The sequence below is a fragment of the Aethalodelphis obliquidens genome, unplaced genomic scaffold, assembly GCF_003676395.1.
Source record: "Aethalodelphis obliquidens isolate GAN/ISIS:26980383/991018 unplaced genomic scaffold, ASM367639v1 scaffold22, whole genome shotgun sequence".
NCBI classification, from domain to species: domain Eukaryota; kingdom Metazoa; phylum Chordata; class Mammalia; order Artiodactyla; family Delphinidae; genus Aethalodelphis; species Aethalodelphis obliquidens.
Window position 1 is genome coordinate 10,268,514 of NW_020837966.1, and position 25,532 is coordinate 10,294,045.

General features: G+C 42.1%; 1 protein-coding gene across 3 annotated transcripts in view; it reads left to right on the top strand.

The window, feature by feature from the left end:
• The window catches only part of PTPRG (protein tyrosine phosphatase receptor type G), a 739,476-nt gene that overhangs the window by 430,789 nt on the left and 283,155 nt on the right, over positions 1–25,532 (top strand). For all 3 annotated transcript variants that reach the window (XM_027121285.1, XM_027121284.1, XM_027121286.1), the window contains exon 4: positions 4,115–4,263. In XM_027121285.1, coding sequence (XP_026977086.1) covers positions 4,115–4,263 — 149 coding nt within the window. The remainder of the gene's footprint in view (positions 1–4,114; positions 4,264–25,532) is intronic.

Here is a 25,532-nt window from a genome sequence, read left to right on the forward strand (position 1 = left end):
CTTGTGATCTCATAACAAACTTGTGAAGTTGCTGTTGTATTATTCCAGTTTCACAGAATAGGAACTGAAGCACCCAGAAATGCAGTAACTTTCTCACAACTGATAGTGGCAGATCTAGGGCTCAAATTCAGACCCAACTGGCTCCAGAGTCTGACTTCGTTTATGCACCCATGCTCAGAATTTTACTTCCTGTATCAGGAGGATGTAGACCCCAAAGTCTGTGGGTGGCTACTGCTTTGGACTTTGGACTCCAGGTTAAAAACCCTGAATTTGAAGCTCCCAGTTTCTTCCACATCCTCCATCATTCTTCTTTAATTTCATCACAATGCATATTAGCAGTTGAACAACCAGAGGGGCCTCATTCTAGACAGTGCACTCCTAGGTACCTTCCCTGCCTTCTCCTCCTGGCCCATCTTTCTCCAGTCTTTAGCTGTTGCTTGCTACCTTCCTAAATGTCACCTTATCCAGATTCACTCTTGGTGCTACTGTTTTAAAATTTAAATTAAAATGTATTTATTCATTATTATCGTAGTATCGTTTACTTATTGTTTTTCAGTTGATGCACTTGATTTTAATTAAATGAATTGATTTTAAAGCAAAACATTTTATCAACACCTTAATGCAAAACGCTGTGCATTTGACAAGGATAGACTTATGTAAAAAATTATGTCTGTAATCTGTGAAAATAAATCAAAGGTACCAACGTTATTAAGTTCTAGCTTACGTATTTACTTTTCGGTAAAGGGGGAAATGAATGAGTATCGTTGAAAGGTGGAGGGCATATTAGCATCAAACTGGGATTTTCTTTTCACTGACGTGACTGAAAGAATAGAAATCATGGAAATCTGTGTTTTACTCAGTGTTTTAGTAAATTCAGAGCAGCCACTCAACACTTAACATCTCAAGTATTTGGGTCACACCTACCTTTGCTGTTTATTGTCCCTGCTCAAGGACATGTTTTGTTTTGTGGGAAAGACAATATTGCTTTAAAATGGAACTCTGGGGACTTCCCTGGTGGCCAGTGGTTAAGAATCCGCCCGCCAGTGCAGGGAACACAGGTCCGTGCCCTGGTCCGGGAAGATCCCACATGCCTCGGAGCAACTAAGCCCGTGCACCACAACTACTGAGCCCGCGAGCCTAGGGCCCATGCTCCACAGCAAGAGAAGCCACTGCAATGAGAAGCCCGCGCACTGCAATGAGTAGCCCCTGCTCAACACAACTAGAGAAAGCCTGCGCACGGCAACAAAGACCCAATGTGGCCACCTATAAATAAATAAATAAGTAAATTTAAAAACAAATTTTTTTTAATAAGTAAATGAAATGGAGCTCTGCCTGAAAACGGAGAGTTGCACCTGTGTGGTTGCCCTTCTGTGCTGCTGCATGAACTCCGACCACGTCTCTAGAAATTATTGGTAGGTGGACAAAAGCCCGCATTGACTGTGCTTGCTGAATTTCTGGCACTGGGTTAAGTGCTTTCTGCGTGCGATTTCTTTCAGGCGTCAAAACAGTCTCACCAGGTAGGCACTGTCATTGCCATTTGAATAATGATGGAAACCAAGACACAGAAGTCAGGTAACTTGCCCAAGGTCACCCCGCTGTTAAGTGGCAGAATGAGATTCTAACCCAGGTCCGTCCATCCCGTGAGCTCATGGCCCTTCCTACATTCTGTGCTCCGCAGCGGCTACCTTTGGTACATTTTGTTGTGAAACAGAGCAGTGTTATCAGTGATCATCAGAAAAGTGTTGCATGGTGGCTGGGCAAGTTCTCTCTTTCCAGTGTTACATGTAAACAAAAATTTAGCCGCTTTCGGAAGGTGGGGGCAGTACGTGCATGTAGTGTGCTGTGTGCTCTAGTGAGAAATACTGTAAAATGAAAAATGAGATTAGTGTTTCAGGTTGTACAGTTCCCTAATTATGCTTTTAATTATTTATGAAAAAGAAGTAAAATGACCCCTGACAGAGACATAAATGATTTAGGTAAAATCAAATATTTATAAGATGCTGTGGAGTCCCTGCATGATTGTAACAGATGCGCTCAAAATTCTTTGTCTTCATCTTTTGGATGCAAAATGTTATGGATAGAATCTGCAGCCAGCTGAGAGTAATCAACAGTGTTAAAGACAATACTGAGCTAATTCATAGGTATTTGGGCTTTGGAACACTGGTTTAACACAATAGTTTGTCTTCTAAAATATATTGTGTTCTAGGGATCACCAAATGACAACCCCTCCTGCTAGTTCTTAGGTTTTTTAATGGTTGGAAAAAAATCAAAAGGAGAATATTCCATGACGTGTGAAAATTATATGCGAATTTTAACGTGGATAACTAAAGTTTTATCGGAATACAGCCTCACCCATTCATTTACATATTGTGTTTGGCTGCATCTGGGCTACTAAGACCAAGTTAAGTGGTTACAGCAAGGGCCATAGGATCCACAAAGCCTTAAATATTTACTGTCTCACGTTTTACAGAAAAATTTTGCCAAGCCTTCTAAACCATGCCTAGCACACAGTAAAGGAACATGCCATAGCATGTTCAATCAGCATGAGAAACACTTGCTTTTATTTCATTTTATCCTTTAATTCTCTGTCCCACTAATTGAATGTTCACTGTAACTTTTTCAAAAGTTGAGAGAAAACTGCCTTTGAATGCAGTAAAAAGGGATTATTACAAGCAGGGTTCCGTCGCTTGCTCTTTTTTTTTTTTAACGTCTTTATTGGAGTATAATTGCTTTACAATGGTGTGTTAGTTTCTGCTGTATAACAAAGTGAATCAGTTGTACGTAAACATATATCCTCATATCTCGTCCCTCTTGTGTCTCCCTCCCACCCTCCCTATCCCACCCCTCTAGGTGGTCACAAAGCACCGAGCTGATCTCCCTGTGCTATGTGGCTTCTTCCCACTAGCTATGCTTCCCTTTTTACAGAGAAGTCCTGAAACTAATTGCACTTGTTTTAGAAATGGGTCATTAGTCTAGTCCCTATCTTTTATGGAGACCTAATTTTCATGCAGGATTTCTCTCTAAGGCTTGAACTGGCATCTCTTTAGGAAGAGGAGACAATGAGGATATGAAAGCTTTTCCCTGCCTTAAATGAGCTTAGCTTCCAATCACAGGCCATTTAGTATGTTGGTTGGAGCGTTATGCGTATTCACCAGCCAATAAGTGTTTGTTAAATGAATGAATGAATTCACTTTAGACAACAACAAAAAGGGGGGGGGGAATGTATGACTTATAAAATAAAATCTCTTTTTCATCCAGTTGGATATTACATTCCTTTTGGAAAAATAATTTTTCTGGTAGTAGAAGCCCAAGTTATTTGTTCTTGATTTCTCTTTTCCATGTTTCAAGGAAGAGAGATGTGATTTTGAAATTTAGGGTTTGAATTGATTGAGGTTTTCTATGTTAAGGACTTCTTATGTGTTCTTCCGGATGGGCTAAGCAAAATTTTCTTATGCTTAGAATTAAAAGACATAGTAAAGTAAATCTACTTATCTGCAGTTACTTGAGTGACTTAATGAGTAGAATTTTCACTATACTTTCCTGGACACCGTTATCAAATATGAAGATATTTCCCAATCCCAGCTGTCTTCCCACTGTTATTTCCTTAATATTGGTAGAACCTACAAATTTTGTTTCCTGACGCCTTGCTTAAGTTTTCTGATCAAAGAAACATGTCTTCTGCAACTGACTTATATATATATTTCCCATCTCATTCCAGACCTTGAATCTTGGGATAGCCCCAGGAATCAGTGTTTAAAAAGGAAAAATAATTTTGATCTTCAAGCAGATTTAGGAGACCCTGATTCAGAGCCACTTACTCTATCATTGTCTGTTTTTTGTTTGTTTGTTTGTTTGTTTTTCCAACTGTGAAATGGTTAAGAAATTCTGAGACCATTCTCTGGGAATTTTCATGAGTTAGAGTCAACTGGCTCTTGAGAGCGTTCTGCAGCTAGAATGTGCTTATTTATTCAGACTAATGTTTTTGACTTGCTTTCTAACAGGTATATGGGAAGTAATTCCCATCATGTAATCATGAACTTTTATTTGAAGCACAGGAGCAATCTTTCAAGTGTGGTTTTGAAACTCACTGTCGTTTCCCTTCTGCTTTACACAGTTGCCATCCTTCTGAAAGACGACTATTTTGTCAGCGGTGCTGGCCTCCCTGGCAGATTCAAAGCTGAGAAGGTGGAATTTCATTGGGGCCACAGCAATGGTTCTGCAGGCTCTGAACACAGCATCAACGGCAGGCGGTTCCCTGTGGAGGTGAGAGAAACTTGAGATGTCAGGGGCAGCTGTGCTTTGGGTCTTGACATTAAAGAGATGCTTTGTCTTTACCCCCAGGCGTCTTGCAAATCAAACTTGTACCGTCCCTGCCTTTGTCTCTGGAAATCTTTTATATACAGCATGACAGCTAGATAGCCATCCTCAAGTTCCTCATCTTTGTTTAACTGGCGAAGCATGTAGACCTTGTGGGCATCGTGGTTTGAGTAGACTCACCCCTGGTAGATGATTTCGGACCCTTTGTTTCATTCGATGCGGCTTCTTTGCCCTGTCCTTTCTGAAACCCTGCTTTCCAAAGTGACATTCTGTACGAAACTCTGGCCACTTCGTTTTCACCCTTTAGAAAACAGAAAAGGTAACTGATATGTGAAGGGGACTCAGAATCATCTCTCAGTAGGAAAGCTGCTTTAAGGTTTGTGTGCTGTCCACGCTGTTGAGAAGGAGGCTGTGGCCATTGGTCGTATGACTCGCTGTTAACTTTGCGGGATTGACATTTTACCTCCTCTGAGTCAGTTTTCTCAAAGATCCGTGAAGAACGGGTAGTGCAGTAGGTCATGTGTATCTTTTTGGCGACTGAGGGAGGGAGCTTGTTTCCAAACTCCGTTTTTAATCTTTGGTGGGGACAACACATCTGTTCCATTGCTAACCTTATTTTTGTACCTTTAATCATGATCAGGATGTGAATATTCTTTCCTCGGGACAGACATATTTGTTGATTGTTTGGGTGCCCACGTGGTAAGCTTTACAGATTTGTAGAAGAACTGAGAGGGTTTGTACCCAAACCTGTGGCTGTACTCAAACATGGAGTGACAGCTCTTAGTGTTCTGTGACTTTAGTAAGTCATGACCTACTTGGGTCATCTGATGAATACTTTCAATCCTCCTCCATAGAGAAAAATCCATGTATGTACACACAGATTTGGGCATAATCTGTAGGGTTTCATCACTCACCTCACTCCTCAAGCCCGTTCATGGATCCTTCAGACAACCTTGAACCTTAGGTGAAAAATCCCTTTAAGAGGAGAAAATCAATAGTATTTCTTTGTTTATAGATGCTTATATTCATATATCGATTTGTTTCTTATCCATGATTGCCTGAGAAACCGGAGATCACCATGCTGAGAAAGTGCTGCATATTTTTTTCTTGTTTTGAGCTGACAAATTCACAGTATCAAGTATTCTTCCCATATTAGGATTCCTCTATCCTTGGGACTTCCTGTCCTAGTCACATTAAAGTTTCTACTTAATGGGCTCTCTTTCTCCTTTTATGTTGAATGAATCATTTCTTTAAAATCTTAGCTTGATTTGTACTTGGAAAACTTGATTCCTAGAAGCCAAGTTGATCAGATTTTTTAAGTTTGGGGTTTCTCTTTTGTTCCTGCTGGCCAGTTCGCATTGGCAGTGTCGCTGAAGGGAGAATTTGTGCCTAGCTAGCTTTGCTCTAAAGCTTCTTTATCCTAGAAATGGGTTGCCATTTGTTTAGTTAATGTTGTTCCGGACAAAAGACCTGTGCTTGGAAGTTTGAAAACTTAATTTGGCCGCTGCCTTGGAAAAGAAAAACTCTGGAGGAAGGAACTGGGAACTTCTGCCTCATTCCCAATCACAGTCCCTAAAGCCTGTCTCCTCCTATTTGAGTCTGGAAAAATGAATAGACTAGATGCATATTCTTTTGAAAACTTATTACTTTAAATGCATTTTGTTTTTTACTCAAAGATGGCCATGAAATTCAGAAACTAATTACAAACGGGAGCTACAATGCCCAGACTTACTTTTGACCGAGCTATTCGAATTTATTTCTTCTAAGTCATGTCACATGGTAAGGCTGCCTATATTAACTGGGTGCTTCACTGAAGCCCATCTGGTTCATAGCTTGTTTTTTTTTTTTCTAATGTGATAAACATGTTAAATTACTTAGTGGTTGTATTTGGAGGAACTTGAATTTCAGAGATTAAAGGTAACGGGAGCAAACTGAACTATAAAATATGCACAGAAAAGTTGCTCACTTTTGCGGAAGACATGTCTGTGATATGTTAAATTGTTTTATTTGAGTTCTTTATTAACACCAGCTCTCCCTGAGATTTTTACACTGTTTGAACATCTCAGACTTGGTTTATGTCCTTCCACATAACTACAATGCTTTTCAAGAAATTAAAATGAAAGTGAGAAAATTATAATGTACCATGTAGTAATTTATCCGCGTTGGGGACATTATTTATTTTATAAAGAGTCAGAGAAGAGTCATTGTGGAAGACTGGGATGGGATTCTCAACTAGAGACAATATCCTCCCCCTCAGAGGACATTACGTGTTTTCTGGGGATGTTTCTGGTTGTCACTGTTGTGGGCATTGATATGCTACCAGCATCTGGTGGATAGAGGCCGGGGACGCTGCTCAACATCCCAGTTCATAGGACAGCCCCACCACAAAGAATTATCCAGCCAACATGTCACTATTAGGAGACTCTAGGGTAGAGAATGCAGTATGTTTAGTGGAATCCAGCCTTCCTTTACTCATGTGGCATCATTTGAAGTAGATTTAAATAAAGAAGACTCAGGGCAAAGTTGTTCCATCCTCTTGCAGCTTTTTTTTTTTTTTTTGCGGTACGCGGGCCTCTCGCTGTTGTGGCCTTTCCCATTGCGGAGCACAGGCTCCGGACGCGCAGGCTCAGCGGCCATGGCTCACGGGCCCAGCCGCTCCGCGGCGTGTGGGATCCTCCCGGACCGGGGCACGAACCCGTGTCCCCTGCATCAGCAGGCGGACTCTCAACCACTGCGCCACCAGGGAAGCCCCCTCTTGCAGCTTTTGGAGAGGAAATGTACCTTGCTTTATGGGTCAGAGCATCGCTGGTCCTGGTTTCTTTAGATTCCATTTGGGATTAAGTCATGACCTTGGGTATTTACCAGCTCCCTCGGTGCTCCAGTGCTGCAGGTTGAATTTTAAGCATATGCCCCACAAGACTCTGGATCTGCTCCCTGAGGGTAAATTGCAACAAACCCAACTTTGTAGGTTTTGCTGCTTCCCAGGAATTCTTTGAGGTCATCTACAACAACTTTGTACACTTTGAGAAATTAAACGCCTCCACACTTTCCTGGCTGAAATCCTGGACTCAGCCTTGTAGTTCCTATACTTAAAAACATCCAGTCCAGGGCTCCCTGGTGGCGCAGTGGTTGAGAGTCCGCCTGCCGATGCAGGGGACACGGGTTCATGCCCCGGTCCAGGAAGATCCCACATGCCGCGGAGCGGCTGGGCCCGTGAGCCATGGCCGCTGAGCCTGCGCATCCGGAGCCTGTGCTCTGCAGCGGGAGAGGCCGCGGCAGTGAGAGGCCAGCATACCGCCAAAAAAACCCCACAACATCCAGTCTAGTAGAAAAAAAATGTCCTTGTGAAAACGAAACAAAAGTCTTTAAATAGCAGCGTTCTTTATAGCTCAGTTAAAATTAGAAAAGAAAGGTGGAATCAGATGACAAGGCTAGAAGACTAGACCCACTTTGGATCCTCAGAGGCACTCACCTCCTATTTATTCAGCTTTATCTCTTGTCTAGCAGCAAATTTTTCTTGAGTGCCTTCTGTCATGTGGGTGCTGGGTTACAAAGCTGAAGAGGAAAGAGGGTCCCACCCTCAAGATATTTATACTCTAGTCATGACACAGAAACTGACCGAAGAGTCCCATAAACAGCTGTGTAATATCAGTTGTGATATAGTCTCTGAGGGAGAGGGACGTTTTGTCATGAGACAGAAGACCTTGGTGGAGACAGATACTTATTAAGAGGGAAAAGATTAATTGGAGCCTGCCCCTAGAACAGGGGTGTGCAAAGGCCCTGAGACAGGTGATACTTGGTACATTTAAGGAGTAAAGAGAGATCAATGGGGATTTTGATAGGTAGGATAATACCCCTCCCCCCAAAAATGTCCACTCACTAATTCCTGAAAATTGTGAATGTATTTATTCCTTTACATGGCAAAAGGGACTTTGCAGATGTGATTAAGCATCCTTAAAGTCAAAGGGCTCAAAATATTCCTGTGATTAATATAGTCGTCCTGTTTGAGTTCTTCTGTGGCCACTCCTCTTTGTATTATCTGTCCAACCACAGTCATCTGTGACGGCTACTACCCTATCCTAAATATTCTCCCCACCCCACACTTATTCCCTGTTTTAAATAAGGGTTCATGTAACACTAACAGGAATTGAATCATGCGGTATTTCCACTGATAACTGAAGTTGGAGGTAGTGCATAGAGAAACCTCCAGATAAAACCCTCTGAGAGCTCCATTAAGGTAGAGGTTCATTGCATGCTTGTTGTCTGAGGTAATTAAAATCTTGTTTATTACAATAAGAGATCCAGGAGTTGTTGATTCAGACTTACTGGTGCTTTATGAGTTGAAGTCTTCAGTAAGCTTAAATGATCCAAATTAATTGTGTGTGCCCTTTCCAGTGAAACTCACAGCTGGTTCATTTCAGCTCAGTTTAGAGCATCTTAGCAAGTGAGTAGAAGAAAATACATTTTTCCTAATATATACCATGCACACGCTACCATATGGTACAGGTCTGCAGTCCCTTAGCTGAGACCCTTGAGGCCAGATGTTTTAGAATTTGGAATCTTTTTTAGAAAGGCATGATGGTGCATATGCCATTTATATTTACAGAGGACACATAGTGGGGTCTGGGCCTATACCCCTTGAATGCATTCATATTTCTGCAGCATGCGGATGAATATTCACACTAAGGGGGAAATATCAATATTCAACGTAGCTTCACATCTCTTCACATCAGATTTTACTGCTGAATTAGTTTTTGCACCATAAATATCAATAATAACAGAACACCTGTGTTTTAAAAACTGGGTCCATAGCGTGGCACTGCTTGTTCATGTTCCAAAGAGCGAAGGTTATTACCACCCATGACACAAGCACACTGAATTATTTGTCTCCCCGCTGGGCTGGATATGTCTGGGTACTACTCTCACCCTGCTCTCTGCTCTGTCCTGGTATTGTACAACATTCTTAGTCCAAGTTAAGGTTTGTCCAGGGGACAAGAAGCTGCTAGTGTCAGGCTGAACTTGTTCCGTGATCGGTTCCCATTGAACATTCTGTTTGAGCCTGCAGTTGCCTTCAGTATCCACGTCTGTGGGTATGTTACCTCCACCGGCTCTGTATTCCCTCCTGTCTGTCCAGCCCCTACCTTCCTACCTAGAGTCAGACTAATGATTTGCTTTTCATTTTGTGAACTGGATCTTGGTTCTTCCAGTGCTTCTGTCACATTCCAGTTAGATGGTTGTCTTGCACTGGACCCCTAGGTTATGTCCAGGTGACCTGCATCTGCCTTCCCTGTCCCAGGTGAGCTTATGCACTTGTGACACACGCAGAGGCCTCACCCCGTGTCACCCTCTCTCCACTCACGCAAGCATGGCAGGTACTGCGCAACTCAGATGTGGACCAGTCCAGCTAGGGATCGAGCTGCCACATTAAGTCCTGGCTTCAGTGGAGTGACATTCTAGAACAGAACTAAGGGGGATGAGTGCAGTTTGCCTGGCGCTCGTTCGTGTATCCCCGCTTTTCTGCTGGAAATAAAGGTTGCCATGTGAAATGCCTTCTTGAAGATTTACTTTATGCATCGGCATACCAAAGGCTTTTAGAAGTCCTCCATTGAGGAAATCTGGTTGACTGTATTTAAATCAGTGTTTTTCCAAACTCACGTGACCAGTGTAAGTTAGCACCATCACTCTTTTGGAAATGAGGTTCATAACTTTCTCCTTTCCTCCTTTAACCCATATTCCTTGTAAGAAATGGAGTCCTGTTGTAATAAATGTTTTCAGAGAATACCAATCATGATCTGGATTTCCATTATTTTGAAAACGATAAAACCAAGAAGGCTTGTTCACAAAACAATTGTTTGGTGTCTCTGAACTCAATACTATCTTGCTTTGTCATTAGAGAAAACTAATAGAAGGAAGTCATTGTCATTGAAGGAAGATTGAGACTTTTTCTATTAAAAATAACTTTGGGGGCTTCCCTGGTGGTGCAGTGGTTGAGAGTCCGCCTGCCGATGCAGGGGACACGGGTTCGTGCCCTGGTCCAGGAAGATCCCACATGCCGCGGAGCGGCTGGGCCCGTGAGCCATGGCCGCTGAGCCTGCGCGTCCGGAGGCTGTGCTCCGCAACGGGAGAGGCCACAACAGTGAGAGGCCTGCATACCACAAAAAAAAAAAGAAGAAGAAGAAGAACATTTGAGTAGGCCCCAGTACTTAGAGTGTGCTCAGTGGAGAAGTGCATGCCTGATTGTACAAAGCCAGAGAGCGGGTTTTGTGAGGCGGAAGCAGCCTTGGTCCCTTCGTGATGTCTGACAGTTCTCGTCACACACAGTCATCCTGAGATGTGAACTTGACTCAGGACTGTTTGATGTTGTGTCACCAACATGTGGGGCGCTGGTAACTGTTTGGATCGTACTGAGAATCTCAGATGAGCAGATGACACTCTCTGAAAAGAAACTTGGTTAAATTGGAGGTATTCTCAATATAGAAACTTGAAGACCCCATGGGGGGCGGGGCTTGTATAACCAAAAAGAAGGCTTAGGGGGGCCGTGGTGGTGTTGGAGGGTGGGGCTGGTGTTACCGACTCGGGTCCTTGGACTCTTGAATGAATAGAAATTGATAAGGGGCCACGTGAGTAATTCAGGCAAGCCTTTACCAGGACTGGTGCTGAGGGAGCCCTAGGAGGTCAGGCTGGTTCCTTAAATGGGGTGAGGGTGGGGGGCTGATCGGGCTGGAGGGGTGGCGTTGGTGGTCTGCCTGCCCCCTCGGTGGTGCTGTCTACAGGGTTCATATGCAATACCCTGCTTTTGCTCTTGCGTCTCAGAAATGGCAGTTGGGTTTTGGCCCTTTGGTATCTTATTGTTCATAATTGCCCCGACTGGGACTGCTGCATGCATGAAGTCATTTTCTAGACCCTTATCGTTTCTTTGTATTTTGTTGCTTGAGGAGACGTTTGTCCCAGAGCAAACACTGCAGTAAAGGGTCCCAGGTCCCAGCCTGTCTCACTGGTGGTTGTGATTGTGACATGATACTGTAGACACCATTTAATAAGCTTTACCTATGTCTGGAATGTTTCAGATCTCACCAGCCTTATGAAAGAGGTGCTCTTACTGTGTACCCTGCTTACAGATGGCACGACTGAGCTTCAGGGACGCTGAGTGGCTCAGCTGAGGTTTACTACTAGTACTCCAGAATCTGGGTTCCTCTGTCTCCAAAATCATTCATTTTATTTGATAAGTTATTTCATTGTTTTTCTTGTCATCAGTATAGGTTGTTTTTAGACTGACCAATGCAGTAGAAATAATTTTGTTGTAATCTTTTTTTGCGGTACGCAGGCCTCTCAGTGTTGTGGCCTCTCCCGTTGCGGAGCACAGGCTCCGGACGCGCAGGCTCAGCGGCCATGGCTCACGGGCCCAGCCGCTCCGCGGCATGTGGGATCCTCCCGGACAGGGGCACGAGCCCGTGTGCCCTGCATCGGCAGGTGGACTCTCAACCACTGTGCCACCAGGGAAGCCCTTTTGTTGTAATCTTAACCACTGTTTATTGTGTAACAGGAGAGGAGAAAAAAAAAAAAAATCAAAGGGCTTCAAATGTTCAACGATGGCTGAACCAGTAGTAAAACATACAAAGAGGAGAAGTAAAGGGAACAGAAAATGCCATCAGCTCTTTGGGTAGAGATACCTGTAGCAAATACTCCACATTTTATCTGCCTTGACCACTTCAGTCTATTTTTTATCACGTCAAGAGCAACGCTGTCTGATAGGAAACAGAATGCGAGCCATACATTGTAATTCAAAATTTTCGGTTAGCCACCTTACAAGAGGTAAAGAGAAAGACGTGATTTGAATAATTCATTTTATTCTATACAATTTATATTATACAGTAATAATCATTGTTACGATTTTAATCATCTATTATTTTTACCCAAATACATTAAAATTTTCTATTTCAACATGTAATCAAGATGAAAAGTTATTACTGAGATATTCTACATTTTTGTTTGTACCGTCTTTGAAATCGGTGTGCATTTTACACTGAGAGCACATCCCGAGTCAGACTGGCCGCATTTCAGAGGCTCAGGACCCACATACAGCTGTGGCTACCGTACCCAAAATGTGCCAGACTTAAGGGTTCCAGACCTCAGTAACGAAATTGAGATAATAAACCAGCCAAAAGACTAACAGAAATTCTCTAAGAGGAATCTTTATGCTGAATCTGTGGTCATTTTTACACTTTTTCTCTTCCAACAGAAAAAAAGGTAATCAGTAGTTGACTTTTATATTGGAGTCTGACTTGGTTGTTGAAGAGCCTTCCCCTGGATGTGATACAGGTTTTCTCTTTTTCCTTTATAAGCTTTCAGGTTGTTTCCCGTTATTTATTTTCACAACGTGCGTTCCTGGGGCCTTGAACACTGTTCTTCTCAGAACCCATTTGCAGGCTGGGGAAGCCACATAGAGCTGGTTAGGGAGGCCCTTGTGCCGAGGGCAGGGATGGACCTCAGGCGGCCAGATCAGATGTATTGTAAGTTCAGGTCAAGAGGATTTATGGGCATCTGGCTCAGAAAGACACCCCACACCTCCACTTTTCTTTTGTCCTGTCAAAATTTGAACAGGAAGGTTTCAAGCCATCTTAAATCTAAAGCCTTTAAGAAGTTCTGTAGTGCCGACGTCACTCAGAAAGGACAGTTGGAAAGATTTATAAGGAATAGAAAGAAGTCAAGATTGAAAGGAAGTCTATTTCCTCTCTCGCCTTTAAATCCCCGGCATAGAATTTCATAGTGCCCCACTTTAATGGGATGGGAATGGATTCCTAAACCTTCCGTCTCCGGATTGTATGGCCTGGCGCTGTGTGCAGCACAGATATTCCTCTGGGTACATTTCCTGCGATATACGGAGACCCGCTGGGCAAAGTTACCAAAACCCTATTTTAGTTAAAAAAAATAAAATTTTATCTCTTAAATGTTTGAGGATATCTTAGAAGACAAGGCTGTAAAAAAAACTCAGGTTAATACATGAAAGATACTTGGGTTAATAGTAAAATAACTTCTAAATTCCAGCTCTTTCTATACAGATAGAACTTTGATTTTTGAATTTCCCTATTAAAACCTTTACTGCATTGGTTTATAAAAAATTCAGTGTGCAGGGAATCTTCTTAATTGACGCTTCATTTTTTACCATTCTCTGATCAGGGAAGGCTCTGAGTGAAAGGAAACCCATCCCATGATCTTCTGACATTTCTCAGCCTGACTCTGCCTTTGAATTTGCCTGTCTCTATCTCTGTCTTCTTTCTTCTTTCTCTTTTTTCATCACTTTATTTATTTGTATTTATTTTCTGGCAGCGTAAGTGTGGGCTGCAATATCGTAACTATACGTAGGTAGCGCCCTTAGAAAAATATGCCCTTAGTCTGTTTTCTAGGTTCTTGTTAGTGGGTCTCAGTGCTCTGTGTAAAGTGATCTGTCGTCAGATATATTTAGGAAATGCTGCATGATATGTCTTCCTCTTATAGATTGATAATAAGCCAATACAGTAAAACTCTTGAGAAATATTCCAGTAGAGAAACCTGCATAATTTTCATTTAACTGGAGTCTCCCCAACTCAGGTGACCATGGAACTCTTCTTATTTGTATCTCCTGCGGGACTAATGATGAAGGGAATGAATACACGGGGACAGGCAGTGTCAGGTAGTTCCACAGAGAGTCCTTTTCTGTGTCTGGATGCCGTCTATATAAATGTTCAAATGACTTCCTTACACTCTGCCTTAGTTTCTAAATTATCGACAGTGTTTGCTTGTTCAGTTGGTGAACAGAGCCTTCTCTGCATGGGACAGAATGTGCCCTGGCCTCAAGGGACCTTTATTTCAGCAGGTGCTAGGGCCCTGAGGCCAAAGCCTGCCTCTCCTGCTTGAGCAGGCAAGGGCAGAGTGATAGGAACGAAGTCAGCAAAACAGTCAAGGTTCCGATGATATGAGGCCTGTGGACCATGGGAAGCTCTGTAGTTTTTACTCTAGGCCAGATGGGAGGCCCTTGGAATGTTCTCAGTAGAGGAGCGGCGCTATCTGGCTTATATTTTACAAGGATCCTTCTGGCTGCACTTGCACGTGGAGAACAGACGTCAGAAGATGATTATAATATTTCAAGAGAGATGTTGTTGGCATGTGCCAGAGATGGGGGCAGTGGGAAGAGGTTGAATTCTGGTTGTTTTGAGGGAAGAGCATATCAATCGAGACGAAGTATGATATTGACGTTATCTTAGAAAATTTGTATTTCTTGGTTAGGAAAAAAAACAATTTGAGGAGAGAAAATTGTGGGTCACTGAACAGTCTGTAGTATTTTATCGCATTTCATTCAGTTTTTAAAAATTCTTTTAAATCTCTATGTCATCTTCAAATTGTACTTGTGTAATAGGTATTATATACCAGTTTTGATTACATACTATATGTTATCCACTAGGGAAGAATGTAGCGTGGGGAAATGATTAAACATGACAATGATAAAAACAAAGCCCATTTTGGAAGGCTTCATTTGAGTTAATAGATGTAAAGTGCTCTCAGCAGGACTGGAACATTCTAAGAGCTTATTCAGTATTCCCATTATTATTATGTGTGAATCCTCTCCTTCCGTGAGGCAGCAGATCCTTAATCCATCCGTTTACTTTCTTTTCCACTATTTCCACCCAGGTTTAAGCCATCACCGTCTCTGACTTTGACCAGTGTTATAATTTCTTAACAGGTCCATCTTGCCGCTGCAACAGTCCACTCCTTATCCAGTAACCAAAGTTTCTTGTAAACACTTGAATTGCATTACATTGTTTTCTTTAAAATCCTCCACCAGGGGCTTCCCTGGTGGCGCAGTGGTTGAGAGTCCGCCTGCCGATGCAGGGGACACGGGTTCTTGCCCCGGTCCAGGAGGATCCCACATGCCGCAGACCGGCTGGGCCCGTGAGCCATGGCCACTGAGCCTGCGCGTCCGGAGCCTGTGCTCCGTAACGGGAGAGGCCACAACAGTGAGAGGCCTGCGTACCACAAAAAAAAAAGAAAAAAAAAGAAAAATCCTCCACCGGTTTCTGATCCTATGTTGAACAAATTCCAAAATCCGGCCTCGCCTTGCAGAGCCCTACTTGATCTGGCTCCTGCTCCCCGACCCCCCATTTTCACTGACTGTTTCCTCAGTCCAGAATATTCTCTCCCTGTTTATCGCTTCTCATAGCTCATTCCTTCCCTGATCCTACCCGTTATCAGTTGCACGTTCTCTCCCCTCCCAGCTCAGCCACTTTCTTTCCTGTTACCCACTTTCATTTTCTTCACAGCACCTATCACTTTTTGAAATTGCTTATTGATTTACTTGTTTATTTTTTAACAGATTTATTTATTTAATTTATTTATTTTTGGCCGTGTTGGGTCTTCGTTGCTGCACGTGGACTTTCTCTAGTTGCGGTGAGCAGGGAGCTGCTCTTAGTTGCGGTGCGCGGGCTTCTCACTGCAGTGGCTACTCTTTGCGGTGGCTTCTCTTGTTGTGGAGCACGAGCTCTAGGCACGTGAGCTTCAGCAGTTGTGGCTCACGGGCTCAGTAGTTGTGGCGCACGGGCTTAGCTGCTCCGCGGCATGTGGGATCTTCCTGGCCCGGGGCCTAAACCCCTGTCCCCTGCATTGGCAGGCAGATTCTTTTTTTTTTTTTTTTTTTTTGCAGTACGTGCAGTGTGAGGTCCTCTCACTATTGTGGCCTCTCCCGTTGTGGAGCACAGGCTCCGGATGCGCAGGCTCAGTGGCCATGGCTCATGGGCCCAGCCGCTCCATGGCATGTGGGATCTTCCCGGACCGGGGCACAAACCCGTGTCCCCTGCATCGGCAGGCAGACTCTCAACCACTGCGCCATAAGGGGAGCCCGGGAGGCAGATTCTTAACCACTGTGCCACCAGGGAAGCCCTGTTTACTTGTTTATTAACTCACTCCCCCTCCCCCACCCATGTACGCTGCATGTAAGCTTCTGGAGGAGAGAGGGGTCTGTCCGTCATGTTCCCTGCTGCATCTAGGCTACTGCTGGATATGGTCCCATGAAAGGGTGAGCAGTAATATGTATGAAGAAACCAACGTCCTCATATTGAATCTTCATCTTGTCCTCTCAGTGGTTCAGAGGGTAAGGGAGTCTAATCCCCAAGAATAAAAAGTTACAATTCACTCATAAAAAGGACATTTAAAGAAGCAGATCCTCCCCTCAAACTAACTCTTGTATTAAGGATGCGAAAGACCCAGATGAATTAGTTACTCCCAAATAAACACATTCATTCTGTTGCCTCATGCTGCGAGGCTGAGGGTGAGTCGTGCAGCTCCGAAGAATGATCTTTTTAAGGTCTGTTCTTCCAGAGTGGAGCTCTTATATTAAGAATCATTACAGCTACAAGACAGATTGTTCCAATTAGTCAATGAGGTCCAGGTTTTTGAGAGCTGTTAATATATACATGAGCAATTACTGTAGCAGAGTTAAAAGGTGTGCCCTTGGGAATTTTAGATTGAGATTATCAGTTTCATTCATGAACGAAAGCAGGCGCCCTGAGAATTAAGTGCTGCATTTCTCTGCCGGCTCATTCACTAGAGGGTTCTCCAGTGCCCAGACCCAAGGGTTATGAGGTTGCCAGGTTCCTCTCCTCTGCCCCACTCTCACCCTGTCCCAGACCAGCGCCTTCCTCTGTGTTCACTGAGACCCAGACACTGTGATGAGCATTTGGGAATTTCATAGTAAGATAAACAAGCCCCTTGACTTTAGGCCACCTGAGAGACTGGCAGCGAGAATCTCAACTGGAATTTACATCAAAATCAAGTGGGCATTTTTAAATTTTCCAAAACCAAGTTCAAGTGATTTCCACTCATTCCTAATTAATAGTAAATGAATAAAACCAAAACTAAACAGAAAAGCTTGATTGAATGTCTGTTTTTCTACGTTCCAATAAAATGCTATGTTCCAATAAAATGCTCCTGTGAACACCGTGCCTCTCCCCTGTGCTCAGAGGCTCACATGCTCTATCTTCTTTGCAGAGTTTACTAAAATCCTGTGACATAAGTAGGCACTGGATTTGGAGTTTAAACAAAACAAGTGATTTGTAGAACCTGGGGGTGGTGCCCCCCCCCCCTTTCCGGTAGGCTGGTCTTTTTGAATGGTTGCACATCAGCAAGTCAATCTCAAAGGTGCCTGAAATCCTGAAGTTACTCCATTTGAGTTAAGGTATTGCTGCCTCTTCAAATGCTAATATAAGGAAAAGAACAAAATGTGAGTTTTATCTCTTTTGGACACGTTCATAAAGCTCACCAGATCCCACTCCTGTGGTAGCTAGCAAAGAGCCAGGCATCACTTGGAATAAGATGCAAAGGCGGTGGTCCAGTGGGACTCCACGCTTCCAGTGCAGGGGACACGGGTTTGATTCCTGGTCGGGGAACTAAGATCCCACGTGCCACACGGCGTGGCCAAAAAAAAAAAAAAAGGTACAAAGGAGGTAAACTCTGAGCGAACACAGGTGGACACCGCTGGATGAGACACTTCCTGTGGGAGGAGGAAGGACTAGATATAGTGTGATTGAGGGTGTGGATTGTGGGGAGGCCCCCAATCCAGTAGTAATCAGATCTGGCCATCAGTGAGCTGGCCTCATCTAGAGAGCAGGTGATTAGAATGAACAGTGGAGTGCGGAGAGAGTGTGAGAGTGGGTCTTGATGTTTGTGAAGGGAGTCTCATCAAAGAAAAAATCGACTTAGTCTTTGGGAGCCCAGAATGCAACCAGGACCAGCAGAAGCCGACTCTGCTCAAGAAGCTGGTTACAGCTCGGGCACAGCACGCAGGGCAGCAGCAGATGCCACCCAGGGCCTCTTCTGCTTCACATAATTCAGGGGAGGTTTTTCCAAATCGGATTCCCTCAGTCCCTCCAGGAACCCTCTGAGTCAGGTGTCGAGAAGCAAAAGCTATTCCCCCCTAGTTCTGCCGTCAAAAAACAAGGCCTGGGATAATAATGATGGTTAACTTCGTAAAAAGTACTGTGTGTACTTAGAGCACTCTTCACACATTATGTCATTCAATCATCACTTATTAAAAACATCTTTCCAGGGGCTTCCCTGGTGGCACACTGGTTAAGAATCCGCCTGCCAATGCAGGGGACACGGGTTCGAGCCCTGGTCCTGGAAGATCCCACATGCCACAGAGCAACTAAGCCCATGCGCCACAACTACTGAGCCCGCGCTCTAGAGTCCGCGAGCCACAACTACTGAAGGTCGCGCGCCTAGAGCCCGTGCTCCGCAACAAGAGAAGCCACCGCAATGAGAAGCCCGCGCACCACAACAAAGAGTAGCCCCCCGCTCACCGCAACTAGAGAGAGCCCGCGCACAGCAACGAAGACCCAATGCAGACAAAAATAAATACATTTATTTATTTTAAAAAAATCTTTCCATAAGAAAACAGCAGTTAGTAATCAGTATCTCTATTCTTCTGATGAGAAAAGTGAAGTAAGAGAGACATCCTGAGAGACATCTCAGTAGAGCCTGAAGTTGTCTCAGTAGAAATCATCTAAGAAGCCTAGTAGTCTGAGGTTAGATGCCAGTTTCTGCTGATCACAGAATGATCCCTGTTATCATTTTGATCTGTTTCCTTCCAATATTTGCCAGGGGTTGGGGGGAGTATAAGTATAGTCAGTATCAAGGTGAATACAATCATAGCCTGCTTTATCACTTATGTATTGTGAATATTTTCCATATTTTGAAATATTTTTCACTCCTTCAAAAATAAAATTTAATTTCCTTACTTGTCCTAGCTTCATTCTACCAGTTTTTCATAATTAATGCATTTTACTTTAAGATCCAGGGGAAAAAATTAACAGAACAATGAGTCTAATTTAATGTCATTTCTGAGACCTTTTATTTCTAAGCAGAAACAAGTACAGGGCAACATATTCAAAGCACAAAAAATAACTTTTTCTCAATATGCAAATAGTTTTGTAGTCTTTTGATTTTCAAGGTAATACATGTTCATTATAAAGTAATTCAAACAACCTATGAGTTAAGAAGAAAGGACATGTTTTTCTTGCAAACACATAGCACTCCAGAAATGCCGGTGTGCTGTGCATAGTTTTATAGGCTCATTTCCACTTGCTAGACGAGGGAAGTCTTCCATTGTCAGTAAGTAGCTGTCTACATCATGCTATTTAAATGCTGCATAGCTCAGGTTCTGAGGAGATTACTGGGGTTCAAATCTCATCACTGCCACTTAGTAGCTATGTGAGTTTTGGGCATCCACTTAACCTACTCCTTTATCTGTAAACTGACATTTAGTACTAATATCTATCTGACGAGAGTTTATGGAAAAATTAAAAGTATCATATTTATAAAATGCTTGGTTTGGTGTCACACAGTAGGTGATAGATGTTTGCTTCTCCATGGTGTGGATGTGACATAATTTAGTTTCGCAGTGCTTTGTTGTTGTTGTTGTTTTTCGGTACGCGGGCCTCTCACTGTTGTGGCCTCATCTGTTGTGGAGCACAGGCTCCGGACGCGCAGGCTCAGCGGCCATGGCTCACGGGCCCAGCTGCTCTGCGGCACGTGGGATCCTCCCGGACCGGGGCACGAACGCGTGTCCCCTGCGTCGGCAGGCGGACCTTCAACCACTGCACCACCAGGGAAGCCCTCTCAGTGCTTTGTTGATGGCCATTTTGGCTCTTTCCAGTTTTCCTGGTATTAACATCACAGCTATGTAGAGCATAGATTTGGGATAAACTCAGGTTCTCTAGGGACCAGCCATGTGACATGTACGTGAAAGGAATTGTCCTAAATGCTATTTGACTTGTTGACATTTGGGAATATAAACCAACATGAGTCAGAACTGGCTTTTTCAAAACAAGCTGGAAATCTCTGTTAGAAAAAGCTCGAATCTCTGCATTTATATGGATACTACGCTCCTTATGTAAAATGTACTTCACAACTTACTGGTGGGCTAGAATTGGTGATCAGTTGGGTTTCATATGCAGGATGTTTAATCTCAAAGCTCAGGTCCTTTGTGTTACAGCTCACTCTGCCTTTACCTTCATGAATTAAGAATATTCAGGATGCTATAGGAAAAGTTACTTTGGTATTATATCATGTGGCTTTATATATATTTTTTGAAAATGTCTATAATAATAATAATTACTTTCCCATACCAGAATGGAATATAAGAGTTCCTAATACAGGGCTAATAAACCTCCTGAAATTGCATGTGAAATTTTATACAATTAGGTGTGTTTTTTTTTTCTTTTTTAATCTACTGCTTCATTCAGACTCTAGTATTGTTTTCTGATCCTTTCTCCCCATCCCCGAAATAGTAAAGAATCAGGAGAGAAAGGAACAGATTTTTTTTCTATAGGACATTTGTCTTTTACTCTCTAATGGATAGAATATATAAAATTTACATAAAATTATATTCATAACCTCATTAATAGTCTCATGAATTTTCTAGAGTTCTGAAAACTCACAGTAAAGGCTGCTATAAGTGATTATTTTACCACCATCCAACGGGCAGGGACCATCACTGTCTCATTAATTTCTATAGCCTCAGTGCCAAGCACAGAACGTTGGACATCGTAGGTGACCTATTTAAGTATTTTGTAAAATAAAAGAATGAATCCACTGCTCTTTATCTTTTAGTTTAGACATATAAGAAGTCTTCCAGCTCAGGTTCACAAGAACTAGCTCACAAAACGTCTCTTTTAGTCAAAGCTAGTTCTTGGTGGTGCACCAGAGTCAGTATTGATGGGGATTTTGTTTTGACATACTGAGTGGCAGGCACCATGCTTGTCGCCTTCCATTGGCTCAGGAGAGGATGGCAAGTTCAGCAGGTCTTACCCAATCGGCTTTATTCAGTATAAGTAGATTACAGTGTGAATGATGGAGGAGAAGATGAGGACGGGCAGAGAGCTGGAATTTGAATAGGAGGTTCAATTGTTTTGACACGTCTAATGTTATTATGAATGGGGATGGAACCCTGGTTTTGGGTGATAGGTAGAAAGATTGGTTCTAGGATTGATGGAGCCTTGCGTGGATTATTAAATCGATTTGCTAAGAACTAGAATGACACACCTTTTGGGTGTGAAATTCACCTAGCAAAAGCTTAAGATAACAAACCTAGTGGCACTAGTGTTTCAAAAGTATTTTGTACGTGAGCTATAAGTGGCTTTTCTGTAGAACTATTATTTCTACAGAAATAAAAGCTGGTGTTTTCATTAGTAAAAATGGGTAATTGAAGTCTTTTTCTTGGCTGTTCTTTTTTAAAAAATTTGTTCTTCAACCTTCTTATTGCATATTTGTTAAAGTAGTATGATAAATAAATTCAAACAAAAACGAACTCATTACTTAGGAAGATACTTCACTAATTAATTAAATTTAACCTCCAAAGGCTGCAGTTTAATTTTACTGCTACATATGTTGTGGTTAAATTACCTGTTCTAAACAGTTTAATAAAACAGAAAAAACCAATAACGATACCTATTATCTGTTTAGTAAATTATACTTTTATGTTATATTTACATGCAACCCTGAATCAACCTGATATAAATATATATATTAATAAGCAGATATTGATACCTTCATAGTCCTAATGAAAACATCAGGAAATCAGAACTTTCTTTTGGCTAAAGATGTAACTGATCAAAAACAGAGTTACAATGACATTTACCTCAACCGTCCATTAGCACTAGTAATACAAAGGTGTATTTCCCCAGTGTATAGCTATTTGGAAATTTCAGCCAAAGACCCCTGACTTGTCCAGTTCTTTTTACATCTTCTTGCTGGGATTTCTCCAACCATTTTTATTCCAATGTTATTAGTAAGTGGTCCATCTGGTTTGGAATATTTCTTATTGCTATGTGTTTCTCCAAGTATTATTTTTAAATATATATTACTTTTCTCTTTTCATCATCCCTATTTACTTCTATGTATAAGAGAAAAAAAATCATTTCCAGGCTAGGTTACCTAAAATAACTAAACTTTCTGAGTTTTAGATGTATCCAAAATCTGCCTTTTTTTTTTTTTTTTTTTACTAATATGGAAACCCAGGAAGACAGATTATTTTGAGATCCCAGGGACAGCTTTGGGAATGCCAAGTCTTGCATGTGAAAAGGTTCAAATCCTGGTCTATGGTAAATGTCAAAGAAGGTACTAGAATATAGTAAACCCTGAATAAATATAAGTTTTAAAAAATACTAACAAGATTATAAAATATTGTGCAATAATCCTTTAAGAACAGTGTTATGAACCATATTCCTAATGGGGAATATTTAAATCTTCAATGGAAAGCTCATCTGAGGGCCTGTCATCATTGTTTTCACAAATGTGAAGAGGTTCAAAGAAGTCTGGCTTTGATCATTATTGGAAAGATGAATGAAATAAGGCTACTTACAGGGTGTAATTTTAGCGGTACCAACTCTTTCTAGACACCCATTGTCATCCTTTTCCATGTCCTTTTTGCCTTAATTCAGTACTTTGGTTTAACTCAACCTGGTGGTAGTAATGAATGAATTTCTTTTTCTTTCAAGTCGCTGTTACTGATCCCCATCTCTTCACCTTTCCATGATGTAATTAATTTTCGTAATAGTTATAATGAAAGTTCACTTTTTTATCTTTGTGGTATTTTTAGTACTAGGAAAAAAGTATAGAACATATACTTTTGTTTGTTTGTTTTGTTTTTATTTTTGGCTGTGTTGGGTCTTTGTGGCTGTGTGCGGGCTTCTCATTGTCATGGCTTCTCTTGTTGCAGAGCACGGGCTCTAGGTGCACGGGCATCAGTAGTTGTGGCTGGCAGGCTCAGTAGTTGTGGCTTGCAGGCTCTGGAGCGCAGGCTCAGTAGTTGTGGCGCACAGGCTTAGTCACTCTGTGGCATGTGAGATCCTCCGAGGCCAGGGATCGAACCTGTGTCCTCTGCATTGGCAGGCAGATTCTTAACCACTGTGCCACCAGGGAAGCCCAGAACATACACTTTTTATTGCCAGGCAACTTCCAAAAAACATTTGACTCTGTTGCTATCATTAACTGTTTTTGATTTTCCATTCCATCAAACTTATGGAAACAATACTAGAGTGTGAGTGAAGAAGCACTAGATTTAAAAAAAAAAAAAAAAAAGATGCCTAAATATACATTTAAGCGGAGATGGAATGGAAAGTAAACTCAAATTAGAGTTGATCTGAGTTTCATCAGCTGCGTGTGTGGATTTTCTAGCTTATTTACTTCTCTGTGGAATCTTTTTGACCATTTCACCACTTGTTACCCTTTATATCAAGTGGGTATTGAAGAAAGAAAGTGAAAAGTTTCGGATACAAGTCTTTCCTCTCTAATCCCTAACGTTATCTGATAGGTAAAGGTTCATCAGTTAATGAATGGATTTAAACTTGGTAGATCTGATAAATGCTTTAGACTTGAATTCATATTACTGGGTTTAGCATCATAAACAGGACATTGTTTTGTGTCTTTTGACATGAGATTTTTCTCTTTGCCAGTATCAGATAATGGGAAGTTATATACCATATTTTCAGTAATAATGTGTCTTTAAAAGCAGGTTGCTAGCTTTGTCATTTTGACCTGACCTTAGCAATTTCCTGCTGTTTATTAGTATGAGGGTTATATTTCTGGAGTGTGAAAGTCATGCTTGTGACCCCAGTTAGAAGGGAGACATTTATGGAATAGGCTGGCAGGTAGACCAGAAGGCTTTCATATGTGGACAGTGAAGTCAGAGTTAAACACTGTAACAGGAAGTGGGATGAAGCTCCAGAAATTATTAATATGTGGTGTTTTAGCTGTCACTACCCACCTCTGTGCTTAAGAGAAGAACTTGTAACAAAACAATTATAGATCTGAATGTGTGTGTGTGTGTGTGTGTGTGTGTGTGTGTAATATAGCAACACATATCGTTGATGCAGATGTACTAATGTTACTACAGGGAACTTTGCTTTACGTTTCACTTTGGCATTTGAGAATTCAGTTTTGCAGCCTCGGCAAAAGGACTGGGAAGGGTTCGGAGAATGTTTGGTGGTTGTGTTCCTCTACCTATAATTATTTTTTAGGAATTCTTGATTCAGTACAATGGAAAACCATTGTTCTATTGCTTTTCAGGAGTCTTTTTCCTTTATTTTAGTAACCAAATTTTCATCTGTATTTTTGAGTTGATATGACCTGGTTTTAGGACTTCAAAAGGGATCCGAGTTTTTGTTTTGACAGACATGAAATGTAACCATTCTCGAGTAATTTTTTTCTCTTTGAATTCTTTTCATTTGGCCTCAATTATTCCTTTTTTTTTTTTAAATATTTATTCGGTTGCACCAGGTCTTAGTTGCGGCAGGCAGTCTCCTTAGTTGTGGCTGGCCAGCTACTTAGTTGCAGCACGTGGGCTCCTTAGTTGCAGCAGCAGGGCTCGTTAGTTGTGGCATGTGAACTCTTAGTTGTGGCATGCATGTGGGATCTAGTTCCCTGACCAGAGGTCAAATCTGGGCCCCCTACATTGGGAGCAAGGAGTCTTATCTGCTGTGCCACCAGGGAAGGCCCCTGGCCTCAATTGTTCTAATGGTTTTTCCCTTGAGTATCTACCTATCCTTAAAAGATCATCAAGGTTCAAAACAACTCCCTTTTGAACGAATGTGAAAAGTATAAATATTTTAGCATTAAGGCACAATAAAAACTAACTTGATTGGAAAAAAATTGTTGGATATTGGGCTTCCCTGGTGGCGCAGTGGTTGAGAGTCCGCCTGCCGATGCAGGAGACGCGGGTTCGTGCCCCGGTCCGGGAGGATCCCACATTCCGTGGAGCGGCTGGGCCCGTGAGCCATGGCTGCTGAGCCTGCGCGTCCGGAGCCTGTGCTCCGCAACGGGAGAGGCCACAGCAGTGAGAGGCCCGCGTACCGCAAAAAAAAAAAAAAAAAAAAAAAAAATTGTTGGATAGGCTATGTATAGACTTCAGTAATAACCTGACTAATTTTGTTCAGCTACAAGAGAAAACCTTAAACAGTGTCTTCCTCAAGTATTGGGTTTTAGAAGGCAAAACCATTTTAATATCCTTCCTCATATTTTACTGATATGTTTCTAATCACAAGATTTTCAAAAGGTTAATAGAAATTGCAGTGCTTTATCGTCATGATGCTTAAATGATTTCTTTTTCAATAAAGCGTATGTTGTTAAAGAGAAAAATGATTTTGCAACCCATGCATGAAAATATGCAATGCCATCTGTCTTAAGGCTTG